General features: G+C 40.5%; 1 protein-coding gene across 1 annotated transcript in view; it reads right to left on the bottom strand.

The window, feature by feature from the left end:
* Positions 1 to 13670, bottom strand: part of ANKRD13C (ankyrin repeat domain 13C) — a 26225-nt gene that overhangs the window by 7047 nt on the left and 5508 nt on the right. Inside the window, 8 exon segments of the mRNA XM_009883992.1 lie at positions 757 to 901; positions 2341 to 2407; positions 4475 to 4520; positions 6025 to 6110; positions 7079 to 7183; positions 11040 to 11081; positions 12700 to 12718; positions 12721 to 12801. Coding sequence (XP_009882294.1) covers positions 757 to 901; positions 2341 to 2407; positions 4475 to 4520; positions 6025 to 6110; positions 7079 to 7183; positions 11040 to 11081; positions 12700 to 12718; positions 12721 to 12801 — 591 coding nt within the window.

Below are 13670 nucleotides of genomic sequence, written 5' to 3'. Positions count from 1 at the left end.
ATGGGTGCAAGTTGGAACATAGGAAGTTCGGTTCCAACACACAAAAGAACTTCTTTACGGTTGGGGTGACAGAGCAGTGGCACAGGCTGCCCGGGGAGGTGGGGGAGTCCCCTTCTCTGGAGATGTTCAAGACCCGCCTGGATGCAGTCCTGAGTGATGTGCTCTGGGCAGTCCTGCTTCAGCAGGGGAGTGGGGCTGGGTGAGCTCTAGAGGTCCCTTCACACTCTGAAAATTCTGTGATTCTGTGATAAGTGATCACTGGATAAAGCCACAATGAAAAACTGGACTGAATACACGGGCTCCAACAAGCCATCCCCTTGCGTTGTTCCCAGCTGAACTGGCCACAGAGTGCCTCAGCGGATGCAAAGCGCAGCGGCAAGCAAGTCTGAAAACCCACCTGAGGACACCTAAATTAAGCCCACTGGGAAGATAAAAAGTGGCACGCATCATCACTTAAAAGATATTACCATATTTGCCCCTTCAGCATGATAAAAGATTTTCTCAAAAGATTCAGAGTTTAGCTTTTTCCGCATTTAGAAGTCTGTATTCAAAAAGCACCGTTTTTCATAACAAAATATTATGTCACTGTACAGCTTAAATTATAATAACTGAACAAAAAATTCTTTGGTTTGCACTTCTTGTGAGCTTGTTTGGGTCTTTTCAAGAGGCACATTTTGTTTAATAAAGTAAGTCAGACTTCTGCTGCGAAATAAAAGCTCGAGGCATTTCACACCCGGCATTCACACAGATCTTTACCTCATGATGTATTCGCTGGTAAACTTTTTGTTCATTGTCTAAAACTACAAAAGATTCAGAGGGTGCAGCATCACCATTAAAAATGAAGCTTAAATCCCCTCGTTGGCACTTCATGTCGGTAAAGTCTATGAGAGTTGTGTCCAGCCTGTGAAAACACACCAACACTTTAAAAGTAGTTACCCATAAACATTCAAACACACCAGTAAGTTCAGTTTGCAAGCAGAAGCTTTTTTTTTTTTTTTTAAACCACAACCAAACACACTAAGGCCTAAGTTTTCATAGAATATCTCCTAAGTGAAGCCTGGATGCAGAAATAGAACAAAAAAAAAGCTATTAACAATAAGTTTCACTTTGTAACATCTCCGGCATTATAAATGCATTCCAAACTACTCTCAGGCTAACTTTATAGGAAAAGGTACAGTTTTCCTCAGAAAACGTCCTTTCAAACCTGCCAGCATGAGGAAGTGACAGAAACACAACTGCTCCATGCGATCAGCATCCTGTTCTACGAGCAGCAGCCACAGACTGGAGTAACAGTATTAGGACATGACCCAAATTATGGGGAGGGCTGAGCAACAGACCGATTTTTATTTTTTGACTTATTTTAATTGCTATTTCTTCCCCTCTCCAACACAAAAGAAATGCTTCTGCTGACCTGAATAACTAGAAGACAGAGCCAAGGACAAAGATCTGCATAGCAATCCATATCCATTACTGCGAGGATATGGGCTTCTTTACCAACGATGGTTAAAGAGTCTGAATTTAGTGACTACTTCAGCTCTAAGGGGCGACTGCTTAATATTCATCATTCATGATTTCAAGAAAGAATCTGTAGCTATTTCCACTCAGTGCCAGTCTCAGAACTCCCAGTCTTGTAGCAGAGCCCACACAAATGAGAAGGGGAAAAAAAGTGGTCTCAGACTCAAATTTGACCCAAAAAGTCAGTTCACACACCTACGCTAACAGCTTTAATAGAACAAAAGTTTCTACAGATTGAATCTTCTGAATCATATTCTTTTTGTTCGTTTTAAACTTTGGAACCTAAAAAACAAGACTGAAAAGACATTTGAACCTAAAAACCCAAAATAAACCAGTTAAAGAGCTGAGCTTGGAAAGAATCCTGGAAGCGCTCTATATTGAGTTTGTGAATTTGTCACATTAAGCATTTCAAAAAGAGAAACTACACCACTTTTTTTACTACATAGACAGGAGCAGCAACATTTCCCCACAAAATGCTGAAAGCTCATTTATTTGAAATTGTGTTAAATATATTAAATTCCTATTTTTCAATTAGTCATTGTCACGTCCAGTAGATAACGCCTCATGCAGTTTGACTGCTTTTGCTTTATATTTTAAGTGACTTGAGAACTGAAATTAAATTTAGAACAGAGGAGGAAAAAAAAAAGACAGTCTGAAGCTCAAACCACTTCTTGCTTCTGACACCACCGTACAAACACAAATCTGTTTCACACACGTTTGCAGACTCCTCTGCGATTTCTTCCAGACGGCACTGGAATCCAGGGTTTTCACTAATGCGCGGAGAGTTGTGACTTAGATGACACACACTGTACAACCAGAACTTACCTGATATTTATACCTTGTTTGTGTATTTTACATGCATCAGAAGGCAGAATTCGGGAAAGTAAAGGCACTAAAGGTAGGGAGAGAGAATGTAATTAGGACATTGAGATTCCTCTGCAAAGTATTTCTATTAAAACTACGTATCATTTTGAACCTCGATGTATTTTAACACAAATACAGCATACCCATTTTCCATCATATGCTCAATACAAATACAACTGACTAACACCAGGGTTATTTCCAGTCAATAACTGAAAAACTGATTTGTAATTGTACAGGCTACTTGCAGCATCAGGACTTAATTTAAAATGTCGTCAGCCACAGCTAAAACATTTGTAAATTCTAACAACTTGTCTTCTAGCTCTTTGAAATTTTAATTCTATGATTTGATAGCGCAGTTATACATCGTACCAACTGAAAGCCGAGCAGAACACCCACAAGCAGAAAAAAAAATAATCCAGTGCACTAAGCTTAAAACATCAAGCAAGCATTAAAGCACCGGTGGAACTGAGAGTCAGTACAGCATTACAAGATGGATATATGAGACCGCAGCTGTCCTTATTCTAAAAAGGACCATTAACTTTATAGCAATAAAACCAATTCAACACAATGGCATTTCAACACTTTCTTCAAAATGAACTACAAAGAATTAAGACCACCTGTAAGACACAGTATTAACCTAGAGGACCAATAATTAGGATGGAGGCACTATCCAGAGTGTATTTTTCCCTTCAAGAAAGACAATATATAGAAAAAACTAAATAACGTAAACAGGCAGGGTGAGACTCCTGGAGAAGAGGACCTCTAGAAGCTGGCCTTAGCTCCGGCATCACTTTTTCTGTGCCATGTTTGACTGCCATCATCATACTCTGCAAATCCAGCTGCAGTCTCATCACAGAATGGTTTGGGTTGGAAGGGACCTTGAAGCCCACCCAGTGCCACCCCCTGCCCTGGGCAGGGCCACCTCCCCCCAGCCCAGGTTGCTCCAAGCCCCGTCCAACCTGGCCTTGAACCCCTCCAGGGATGGGGCAGCCACAGCTTCTCGGGGCAACCTGCCCCAGGGGCTCACCACCCTCAGAGTGAAAAATTTCTTCCTAATATCTAATCCAAATCTCCCCTCTATCAGTTTAAAACTGTTCCCCCTCGTCCAATCGCTACTTGTAAAAAGTCCTCCCCAGCTCTCTTGTAGCCCCTTTAGGGACTGGAAGGGGCTCTGAGGTCTCCCCTTTTTCGCCTTCTCTTCTCCAGGCTGAACGCCCCCAACTCTCTCATCACTAAGCAATGTCTTATCTTAGTCCTTGCCTACAGCTCTACTCTCTTTTTTTATGCCGACTCTTCCAAGAGAAAGTCCACTCATTACATGTGCAGCAGACAGTAGCTACCTAGAAAAAATGAGGTGTTTGTTCCGTATCTGTTCAACATTTGATGGCAGCCTGGCTGCTCATTCCTTCTCTGAATATTGGAAGAGGCATTTATTGCAGCAAATACTTCGACTACACCTATATGAAAGTACATAAAATTACTAACTTAAATTTCAACCAGTAACAGAAGGCGTCACTTCCAGTATTTTGACATTATTCAGACATGTCGATCATTGCTAATATATTTTTGCGAATTAATTTAGATTTTTCTTCTACAGGTAAGAGGAGGTGGAAATTGAGAAAACACTAAACATTATAGTGTCACAAAAGAAACATTAAGGTGAAGACAGGGTTTGAAGAACCTACCACACAGCTGCGCTTAACTGACACTCACCATTCAGAGTACAGGCTGAAATTCAGGAAATTAAATGCCCCAAGTCCAGTTACCGAACTAAACTGTTCAAACCACTGCTCTACAGTGACACCAATCACCCAGATAGAGACATTTTAATATTTTACTCTTCTAACGATCAACTTCTTAAAGTAAACAACAGCTCGTTCCCCCCGTATTGGGTCACTGGATTACAGAAGAGAATTCGGCTCCAAAAATGAATAAGCAAAAATAAGTTATCTGTCCTTTCTTTATAACTTAGATCTTGAGAACTGGACTGTGAACTTTCCAACATGCAATCAGAAGAGAATTTAAGCTTGAGAGAACAAGCATGCTGAAGACCGATTATATTATCTCCCTATGAAAGGAATATGCAGTCGCTTACCCCAACTTTGAAAATCCCAGTGAAGCTCTAGATAGAAGTCACCTAGCTGAGATGAAAAGAAGAATATATTAACAAGCTTTTAGTCTAAATGACAACTGCAAAATTTGCTGAAAGACGGGCAGAAGTTGTGTTTTGCCGAACAGAGAAAACTTTTTCTCTAATGTTAGTATTTGAATTTATACTCAGCTTAAACATTTCTGAAGCTTTAACTAGAACAGAATCACTCATGATAAAATTATGTAACTTATTTGAACCACCCATTTTTAGTGAATTTTTAAAATAATAATTTACACAGCTATTAAACCATGGATTGTAAAGGAGTTCTTGTAACTATACGTTTAAAAAAGATCTATAAAGCTCTTTGCTTGCTTTGATTGATCACATCCAACCCCATGGAGTTATACACTCTGGCTTAAAGTACTGAGTCAAGTCTCAGCTAAGAGGATTCACATACACAAATTTCAATTTCCCTTCTGGAAATATGCTTAGGTCATTATATAAAAAATTCTGCTACCTCCGTAAACACATACCAGCCAACTCATTTAAACTGTATGCAAAGCAAAAGCCCAGCAAGGGGCGACTTGACTAAAATTAGCTAATGTTGGTAATACACCGAGGTAGCCACATACTTCCACTCCACGCAACAAGAAAAACATGCAACTCTAGGCCAGATCTTGCACCCGCAGGAACAAGGCACCGCAGAGCTGTTTCAGTAAGGCTGTGTCTGCTGCCTGTTTGCTCTCACACAAAAACTGAAAGCTTTTCACTTCTGGACAGTGGGATTTTTTTTTTTTTTTTGGATCAATGAAAACCATCAGAACATTGGCAGAGCGTACTCGTAGAGCATATCACTGATGCAGTTGAGCTCAGCTTTTCAGACGTATGGTTTAATTCACTTAAGATAAATAGCTGGTTTTCTACAAACCCGTTCATATTTTACCACTTGACTGGGCAGGAGAAGCTCACCCCACCCAAAGGGAAATAAACACCTGTGTTTTACAACCACAGCTGTAGCACACGAGCAGCAGTATGAAACAGAGGAAACTGAGCTTTTCTTCTTGGTTTCCCTAAACTGAGGAATGGTTCACTGTGCTCAGGAAGAAATGGGTGTTGCGAGTAGACAGAGAATTAAGCCAAAAATCTCTTTCGTTACTAAGCAAAAAAAAGAAGGTGTCATTCACGACTGGTGACTACACAAAACCAGTAAATTATTCACCAAACCAAAAGATTTAAGAAAGCCTTAAAAATCTAATGAAATAAATACCAATTAAAACCTTTAGCTTGCAAAAAGACTAGCAGGCCTATCTTACATAAACCCTTCTATTTGAATTTCTAGACGTTGAGAAGAAAGTATCATCATAAAAATACACGTAACTCTGTGACACCATAAAACAGACAGTGTAAGCCAAGATTGCTGTTAACACCAAAAGAGATTTGTAAAAGCAAGTAAAACACTTTTTTTACAGTTTGCCAGAGCATCCACATGAAGAACATAAGCCACTGCTTTCCAGCACCATCGGGTTTCGTCAACACAACTGCCTTGAACTTACCTCTTTCAGGGCTTTTAATAATCGAGGTCGCTTTTCTTCAACACTTTCCCTGGACTGCTGTTTGAGCTTCCTTAGGAGTGCTGTAACTAAACAGAAATTAACTATAAGGTAAATCTACTCTATTTGTTTGTTAATTACAGGTTAGTGTCATTATTTGACATCTTAAAAAAAAACAAAAAATAATGCAAATCTAACATTTCATCAGCCTCTGGAGAAATTCACTTCAAGTTATAGTAATTATACATAGCCCGCTCTGCTCAGAACAGGAAGAAAAGCCTCAATAATTATTTGTAATATCAAGTATATAATCATGTCAAGAGATCTTTTACACGTGTATTAGTAAACATGTGGGTACGTATCTATACTGTTGAACACGAGCCTACGGATTGTGTAACTTCTACTCCCACTGAGAAAATTCTTTAGTAGGGAAGAGCTGACATGCAGAATGTTGGTAGTACATTAGAAATTAGTGCATTAATGTATTAATAATATATTAATATATATAATATACAATGAGTTTTCTGCTATGGGACATGGTAATACCAAATACAACTAACATCCACTAATGAGTAGCAGAAGCATAATTTTCCCTTTACTACTTCATATCTGAAGTGAATAAGTAACCACTGTATTTGCCTACTGGCCCGTCGAGATGCAACAGAAACGCAATATCCCATTGCTAATTGATGTATCACATACACGTTTGACCACACGGAGCAATTCCAATTAGATGAACCCCTACAGCTAAAATCCATTCTGACCTTGTAACTCCGATTTTAACCACAGAATGCTAGCTTACAGCTTTTACAGTCACTTTAAGCAAAATCTTAACTCTACTTAGCATTATGGACCCTAATGCAATTTCCCTGCATTAGAATCAAGGCAATAGACACGTGTAGAGCTTGTCATAACATATTTAGATATAAAAACCTCAGCTGATTAAGATAAACCCTTCAGAGAACTAAAACAGGAGTATTATAAAAAACTCTAGCTTGAAAACCTTTGTTTTCCTGTTCTGAGTGAGGCCTCAATTTCTATAAGCAGAGGTTCTTACTCATTTGTCTGTCTCCATAGCTGATGGCTTCTGCAAGAGGGCTCCATCCCTGAGCATTTTTCACCTTTACTGGAGCATTATGGGCTAAAAGCAGGTGGGCACATTCTGTAACGAAACAGTAATAATTACTTACAGTAAACATCAAGGATTTAGCAATATAATTCATAATAAAGGAAACAATAATAAAGCAAACATAGTAGACATTCAATATATTAAATAGTTTATCAAAATACCTATCTGTGATTCTGATTCAAACTTCAAACAAACAAAAAACATTTATATAAATCTTATAGCACTTCCCTGGTAAATATTAGCACTAAAAACATAATCGGTGATCAACCACCAATTACATAACCACTTCTGCATCGTATGTTTTGCTTTGTACAAAGCTATATTTCTGTATGTGCACATACACACACAACATCATATAACAAATATTTTTAAAACATCACATCAGCTTTCTCTACTTAATGCACAAAACCACGTACCAAGACACACCTCACGGTCTTCCACAGGTGGAAGTTGTGCGCGGTCTTCCCCCTCTCTACCTCAACCCCCATCACCCAAAGGTCGATGGAGACCTGATTTGCTAGAGATGCGCACAGAGACATAGACTTTAGGCCACTCAAGGCATCGCATGTATGGGAGGCAGAGAGGAAGCTGCGGCACTAACACTTCCCTATGTGCTGTAGCATCCTGTGGCATCTAGAGCTGGCAAACAAGCACACTCTGACCTAGGAATCCTCCCAATATGTGCATAACCGGCTGTACACCAAGTAACAGGGATTGTAGGACTAACAACGCGGGCATCTGGAGCACTGATAACAGAGCACACAACTCATGGCCCTGTGCTCCATCAGTAGAGAGGCACACTTGCAACGCGCTACATTTTCCATCAACAGCATCAGTAACAGCGTGCGTCACTGCTGCCCCTGACGCTCAGCATGCACGCGCTGTGCCGGTAAAGCGACGTTAACATCTCATCAGAGCCACACAAGTTCCTAGCCGAGTCACAGCTCAACTTGCATTCCCTTCTCTGTCTACGGGTAAAAGGTGACGGTGTGGAATGACGAATAGTCCTTAAAATTTATGAGAGAAGAAAGCTTTCAGTGTTTCCACGTTTTGAATGAGCTGTCCTCATTTTAAACAGTTCTTCAGTTTCCATCTACAGGAAGCTTCCTCACCACATCTCATTAAAATCAACCTGACCCATGGCACTACCAAGCTGGAGCTGTACGCTGAAGAAATGTCTCGTTACGAATAGGATGGGCAGGCGTGACGGATAGAGGAACTTCCTGAATGATTCTCCTACTGTTGGTATTACAGGAAACCATACTAGTCATTCCAGATGCAACAATCATGAGTCACTGGCAAGCACACTGTTTGGAAAGGAAGAGATACTTCACTGGTGAATATACTATCTTTTGTGGTAAATAAACAAAAGCCCTGACTACTTTGCCAGCAAACACAGAGAGGTATTTTTATGGTTGTTTAAATATAGTGCCTAAAACAATAACAACACTGTACAGCGAGCAGGCAAATAAGCTTGCCTTTACCAGCCAGATTACATTTTCAGTTAAACAAACAGGATGTAAATTCACCCTGCACTTCAGAAAAGACTGGCTAGAACACTGCTATGGACAGCTGAAGAGCCTATATGCATCACCCCAGAAAGACAGAAAACTGACCTTCAGTATCAGTGGGACAGACCAGCAAGGCAGGAAAGGACCTGGGGTTCTTGCTGGATCAACAACTACACAGGATTCAAAGTCAAAACAGTAAAACCGGGTATTGTGCTGGATGTCACACACAAACAGCCCTGCTCTAGGCAAGCTGGACAAAGGCTCACCACAAGCATCCGAAAGGATTTAGGGCCTTACACACAGGACGACTGACTATATGGAAAGAAGCCAAGAGGTGAACCGCAAACTGACATCTAAAACATGCAGCCAATGAGAAAAGGAGCAGAGGGAAGCAATGCCTCTCCTCCCCTCGCTATGCTATACACCAGGGTAACTCATATCAGGAATCTGGCAGCACTGCCTGGATTGCTTTTTATCCTAGAGCTGGAAGATAAAATAACCAAATTTAGAATAAATATCCAACTGTACTGAATCAAAGTTGGTGAACTCTTCCATCAGTTTTATTAGAAGAAGCACCTTTGATCAAAATTGTCTGTATTTATTAATGTGGTATGATACTGCTGTAGCTAGATGGAAAGTGTCCCTCCACGACAGCCAATTGCCTTTTCCCCAGAACTACACAACCACTTCTACACCAAACAGTGCAAAATTTGTAAATATTAACTAATGACCATGACAAACTAAAGCTTGAAACAAACACTGCAATGAGGCACAACAGAAGTCATATACAGTTGGTCACCACTGCTTGAAAACACAGAGTAAGTAGTTACAAAACTAAAATATATCTTACAAAGAAAAATGCCTTATTTAAGGCCGAGAAATTAAAGCAAGGCTTCTGCCTCCGTTTCCTTCTGTTGTTCCAAGCCTCCAGTCTGGGACCCTCACTGGAAAACAGCAGTTCTGATAAAGCCCCATTTTTCGCAAGTTGGAAAAAACCTATCTGTGGCTTCTAGCAGGCAGACACTTATAAAACATATTTGCCTCACTGCTCTCTCAAAGAGTTTTTGCATATCTTCTTTGTCCTTTTTTTTTCCCCCCAATTTTAAAAAGTATCAGACTAGATCAATACTGGCAGATTCCAGCAAGCTCTACTGCTTCCTCTTCTGCATAAGCCACCCCCCGCCTTCTTCCTTCAAAATTACTTCCCACTCTAACACTCAATTATCTTGGATCACTTCATAGTTATTACCAAAGCATCCTAAGACAACTTATTGCGTTTCCTGCATTCCCCTCTCCAAATCTACCTGGTGTTTTGGCTAACAGCAGCTCTCTCATGGAGCAGTACCACATACCAGGCCCAGGACTCACACGGCTCAAGGAAACCAAGCGCTTCTTGTTTCAGCACTGAAAAAGAATTTTACTGTCACGGAGACTGAACGATGTCTACTTCTATACTTCCTATCTGAAGTAGAAATTTAAATACTGTGCCTTGAAATTCTGCAGTAAAGAATCCCTGGAAGGGTGTCTGGAGAGACAAGAGCCACCGTGACTCAACAGGCTGCGCAGTCCCGTAGGCTGTCCCGTGCCCCGCGCAGCGCAGCCCTGACACACGAGAAGCAGCTAGGCAGCGAGTCAGAAACTCAAATCAAGTGAGTGAAGGAGCACGCAAAAAGCAGGTCAGCGATTACATTTCCACTCACAGAGTCGTTTTATTCTAGAGGATGTTATTTTGATTCATTTCACTGGGAAAAAGCTGACGGGGGATGTTCAATTCCACTAGTGAGCCTATCAACAACAAACACAGTGACACTAATAACCAGAAAAGTGTTGACAAAGGGTATCGTCACACAAACAGAAATTAATAACCCTTCTGTACCATGAATTAATTGTACATTAAAATAGAGATCTGCCCAGATCAAGTTCCCTGCCTACACACAGAGTGTATCTCTCCACTTCAGCTGCTTGGACGCCAAAGGGGAAGCAGGCGTGCGCACGCTTGCCTCCATTGCTTCCAGGTGTTCCTCAGTCTTCTACGATATTCCAAGTTTCCCAATTTCCCTTTAACTCTGCAAAAAGAGAGGAGCTGGGTCCACTCGCTGTTCTTGTTCGAAGCTCAAAGATTCCAACTGCTACAACTCCTTTCCACCCTACCCCATGCACTACCTAGCTCCTTGATTTTGGCCTAGAGAACAGCTCTGATTTCTTCTCCCAGCTTTTCTTTGCTAAATCTGCAGGGCGTCTTCTTTTCAGAAAACCTCAACTTTGAACTAGCTTGAAACACAAGATCACATTCAGGAAAAATGAAAAATCTTGCTTTCCTCTTGCCTCTAAGTCTTCAGGATAATTTAAGAGCTAACAAAATTGATGGTTTGACCTACCTTTATGTCCCAACATCACAGCAAGATGTAAAGGAGTGTTTCCTAAAATAAATAATAGAAATAAAAAGTTATTAGGTTCAAGCTAACAGAATCCATTGCAATTCCTTCAGGCGTTTGCACATACAACTCAAACGTTATGTGTTTAGAAACTTCAGCTACATGACCTAAAAAAGGAACACACTAAAACACACCAGAGCAGTTTCATTTTTCGAAGCAAGCATTTGGATTATAATTGCTAAAATAAATATATCTGAAACACATTTCATGTGCCAAGATGGCTTTTATTTTTTTAATGACATCGTGGAACTTACTCCATCCAAAGAGCTCCAATTGTATCTTCCAGAAAGAGATAACCCAAACCTCTATGCTTATCATGGTCTGAGAAGTCTGATATTTTACAAAGAATGACATATCTAGGTTAAAAGCTACTCAAAGATATGATACTAATTAAAATTTTAAGAGCTTATTTTATTAATTTTTCAAAGATTCCATACAAAATTGTTACCAATACAGTATTGGACAGATGGCGAAGTAACCACAACTTCACCACAAAAATGCCTTTTGGTTATTTCAATGCCTTGTTTCCAAAGAAAGCTTCCAAGATTATTAGCAGATATTACAAACATGACTATTTTCCTGGCTATGCATATGACACGTTTTGTACTTCTTTTCTTAAATATGCACTGTAAGGTAAAGAGAGTTGTTTTTCTGGATTAATGCTGCTACCAGAATTCTGACACATTTTATTAATGTAGCTTAAGGATGCAAAATTCTTCCCTTTAACTCTATTACTGTTTGTATGTTTAAACATTTTCTTAGCGGAGTTAGAAAAATTGCTGGAAAACAAATTTCTTTCGCAATTACAACAAATGCACTCGATTTTAGGGTTATTTTACAGTATCACGTTAGCAATAAGTACCTGCTACATGCAAAGGATGATGCACTATACATCTAAAAGATGCAATCCAAAATATCAAGAGGCTGCTACACAACGTCGGTGCCAGCATACTACAGCATCGCGAAATCTCTGATCGAGATCGGCAAGCAGGCAGAGCTTCTAAGTGGTTTTCAATGAGCTATTTAACATGTAGTACAAATTATTCTTGCGGGTCACTAGCAACATCACAGACAGCTACATCCCAGTTCATTACGCACTCTAACTAAGCTAACCTCAAATCTTCTATTAATAGATTTTGTAACATCTGTGAGCCAAAACTTAATTTAGAGTACTGGATGCAGCCATTCTTCATTAAGTGACTGAAAGAACAATGTTACTGCGGAACAAATTTGAGAAAGAGCCAAACCATTTAGTCAGAAAACACAAATTATGCAAGGCAGAGGTAAATGTTTTCCTCACCTTATCAAGAGCCTCAATGGGAGATATATATATAAAAATAGCTCTACGCTAAGTTTTCTCTTACATTAATAAACCTTAAAATTTTAAAAAACACCCCACCTTTCAAACGGCGAATAAAACAGAGCCAGACAGCTCCAGCAGCTGTGACAGCTTGGTATAATGGCAAGAAACAATTAAACAAAAACTAACCTGACACCTTTCCTGAGAACTTTGTCGGGATTTCATTCAGCCGATAAGCAGAAAGTGCAGTTGTGCGATAAGACACATAATTTCAAAATTTCTCTGGACAAGGTTCTGAGCAACCTGATCTAACTCTGGCGTTGCCTCTGCTTTGAGCAGGAGGTTGGACTAGGTCACCTCCAGAGAGCTGCCCCAGCACAGATTTTTCTTTGATTCAATGATCGTCTTCACACCAAAAAGTATGCAATTCAAAAATTGGATACAGCAGACCAGGGGGAGAGAAAGAAGAGCACGCAAAAAAACCTGCCAGTACAATAACCGATAAAGCACAGAAACTAGAATCTATCAATTCCAGAAGAAAAAAAAATTAAAAAGCTATTTATGAGTAAGCTGAAAAGAGGTAACATCCTGCTCGCTGGTCTTTAGCCAGCAAGTCCCTGGTGTCTACGGTGTAACAAACATCAGGGAGATAAAATAAGAGGTTAGCTGCTGTACCAAAGGGAGAGGAGCCCCACTAAGAGGTAAGCTAGGAAAGCACCTTTAGGAAAGGGGGGAAGAAGGAGAGGCAAAGGCAAACACATAGAAAAGGGACATTATGAAACTTAGAAGGCAAGACTGTGGTTCCCACGGTTCTGGGCTACCTGACCAGTCAGGCCTTTTTCTCACTGCCCGTGATAAACTGCTCTCCAGACAACTCTTAATCCAGACCAGCCAAGCGCAGCAGGCACGGACGCAGCAGCACCCGGCTGCTCTGGAGCGCCCAATGGAGCACAGGGACAGGACTGCGGATGGAGCCATCTAACAACGTGCACACAGCACGCCAAACCCTGTAAGCACCACAGTAATCTCATCTACGTTTTTATTCCATCAAAATTCCACTGCTACTTTACAAAAGTACCTCCCTGAGGGACCCCCCAAAGGAAAAGAGTCCCAGCAAGAGCTGAGACACAGCGCTACCTTGGGCACATCCAAAAATCAAACCTGGAACAGCATTTTGCCAACTCCCATCACTAATCATCCGTCTTTAAGATCCGATAAGCCTAGGGAGATCTTGATGCCCTTTGGGCCAAACAAAATGGGTTTTATCAGCAGGA

Source organism: Charadrius vociferus, unplaced genomic scaffold, assembly GCF_000708025.1.
Source record: "Charadrius vociferus isolate BGI_N301 unplaced genomic scaffold, ASM70802v2 scaffold423, whole genome shotgun sequence".
NCBI lineage: Eukaryota > Metazoa > Chordata > Aves > Charadriiformes > Charadriidae > Charadrius > Charadrius vociferus.
Note: the sequence above shows the minus strand (reverse complement) of the source record. Positions and strands in the feature narration are given on the sequence as shown.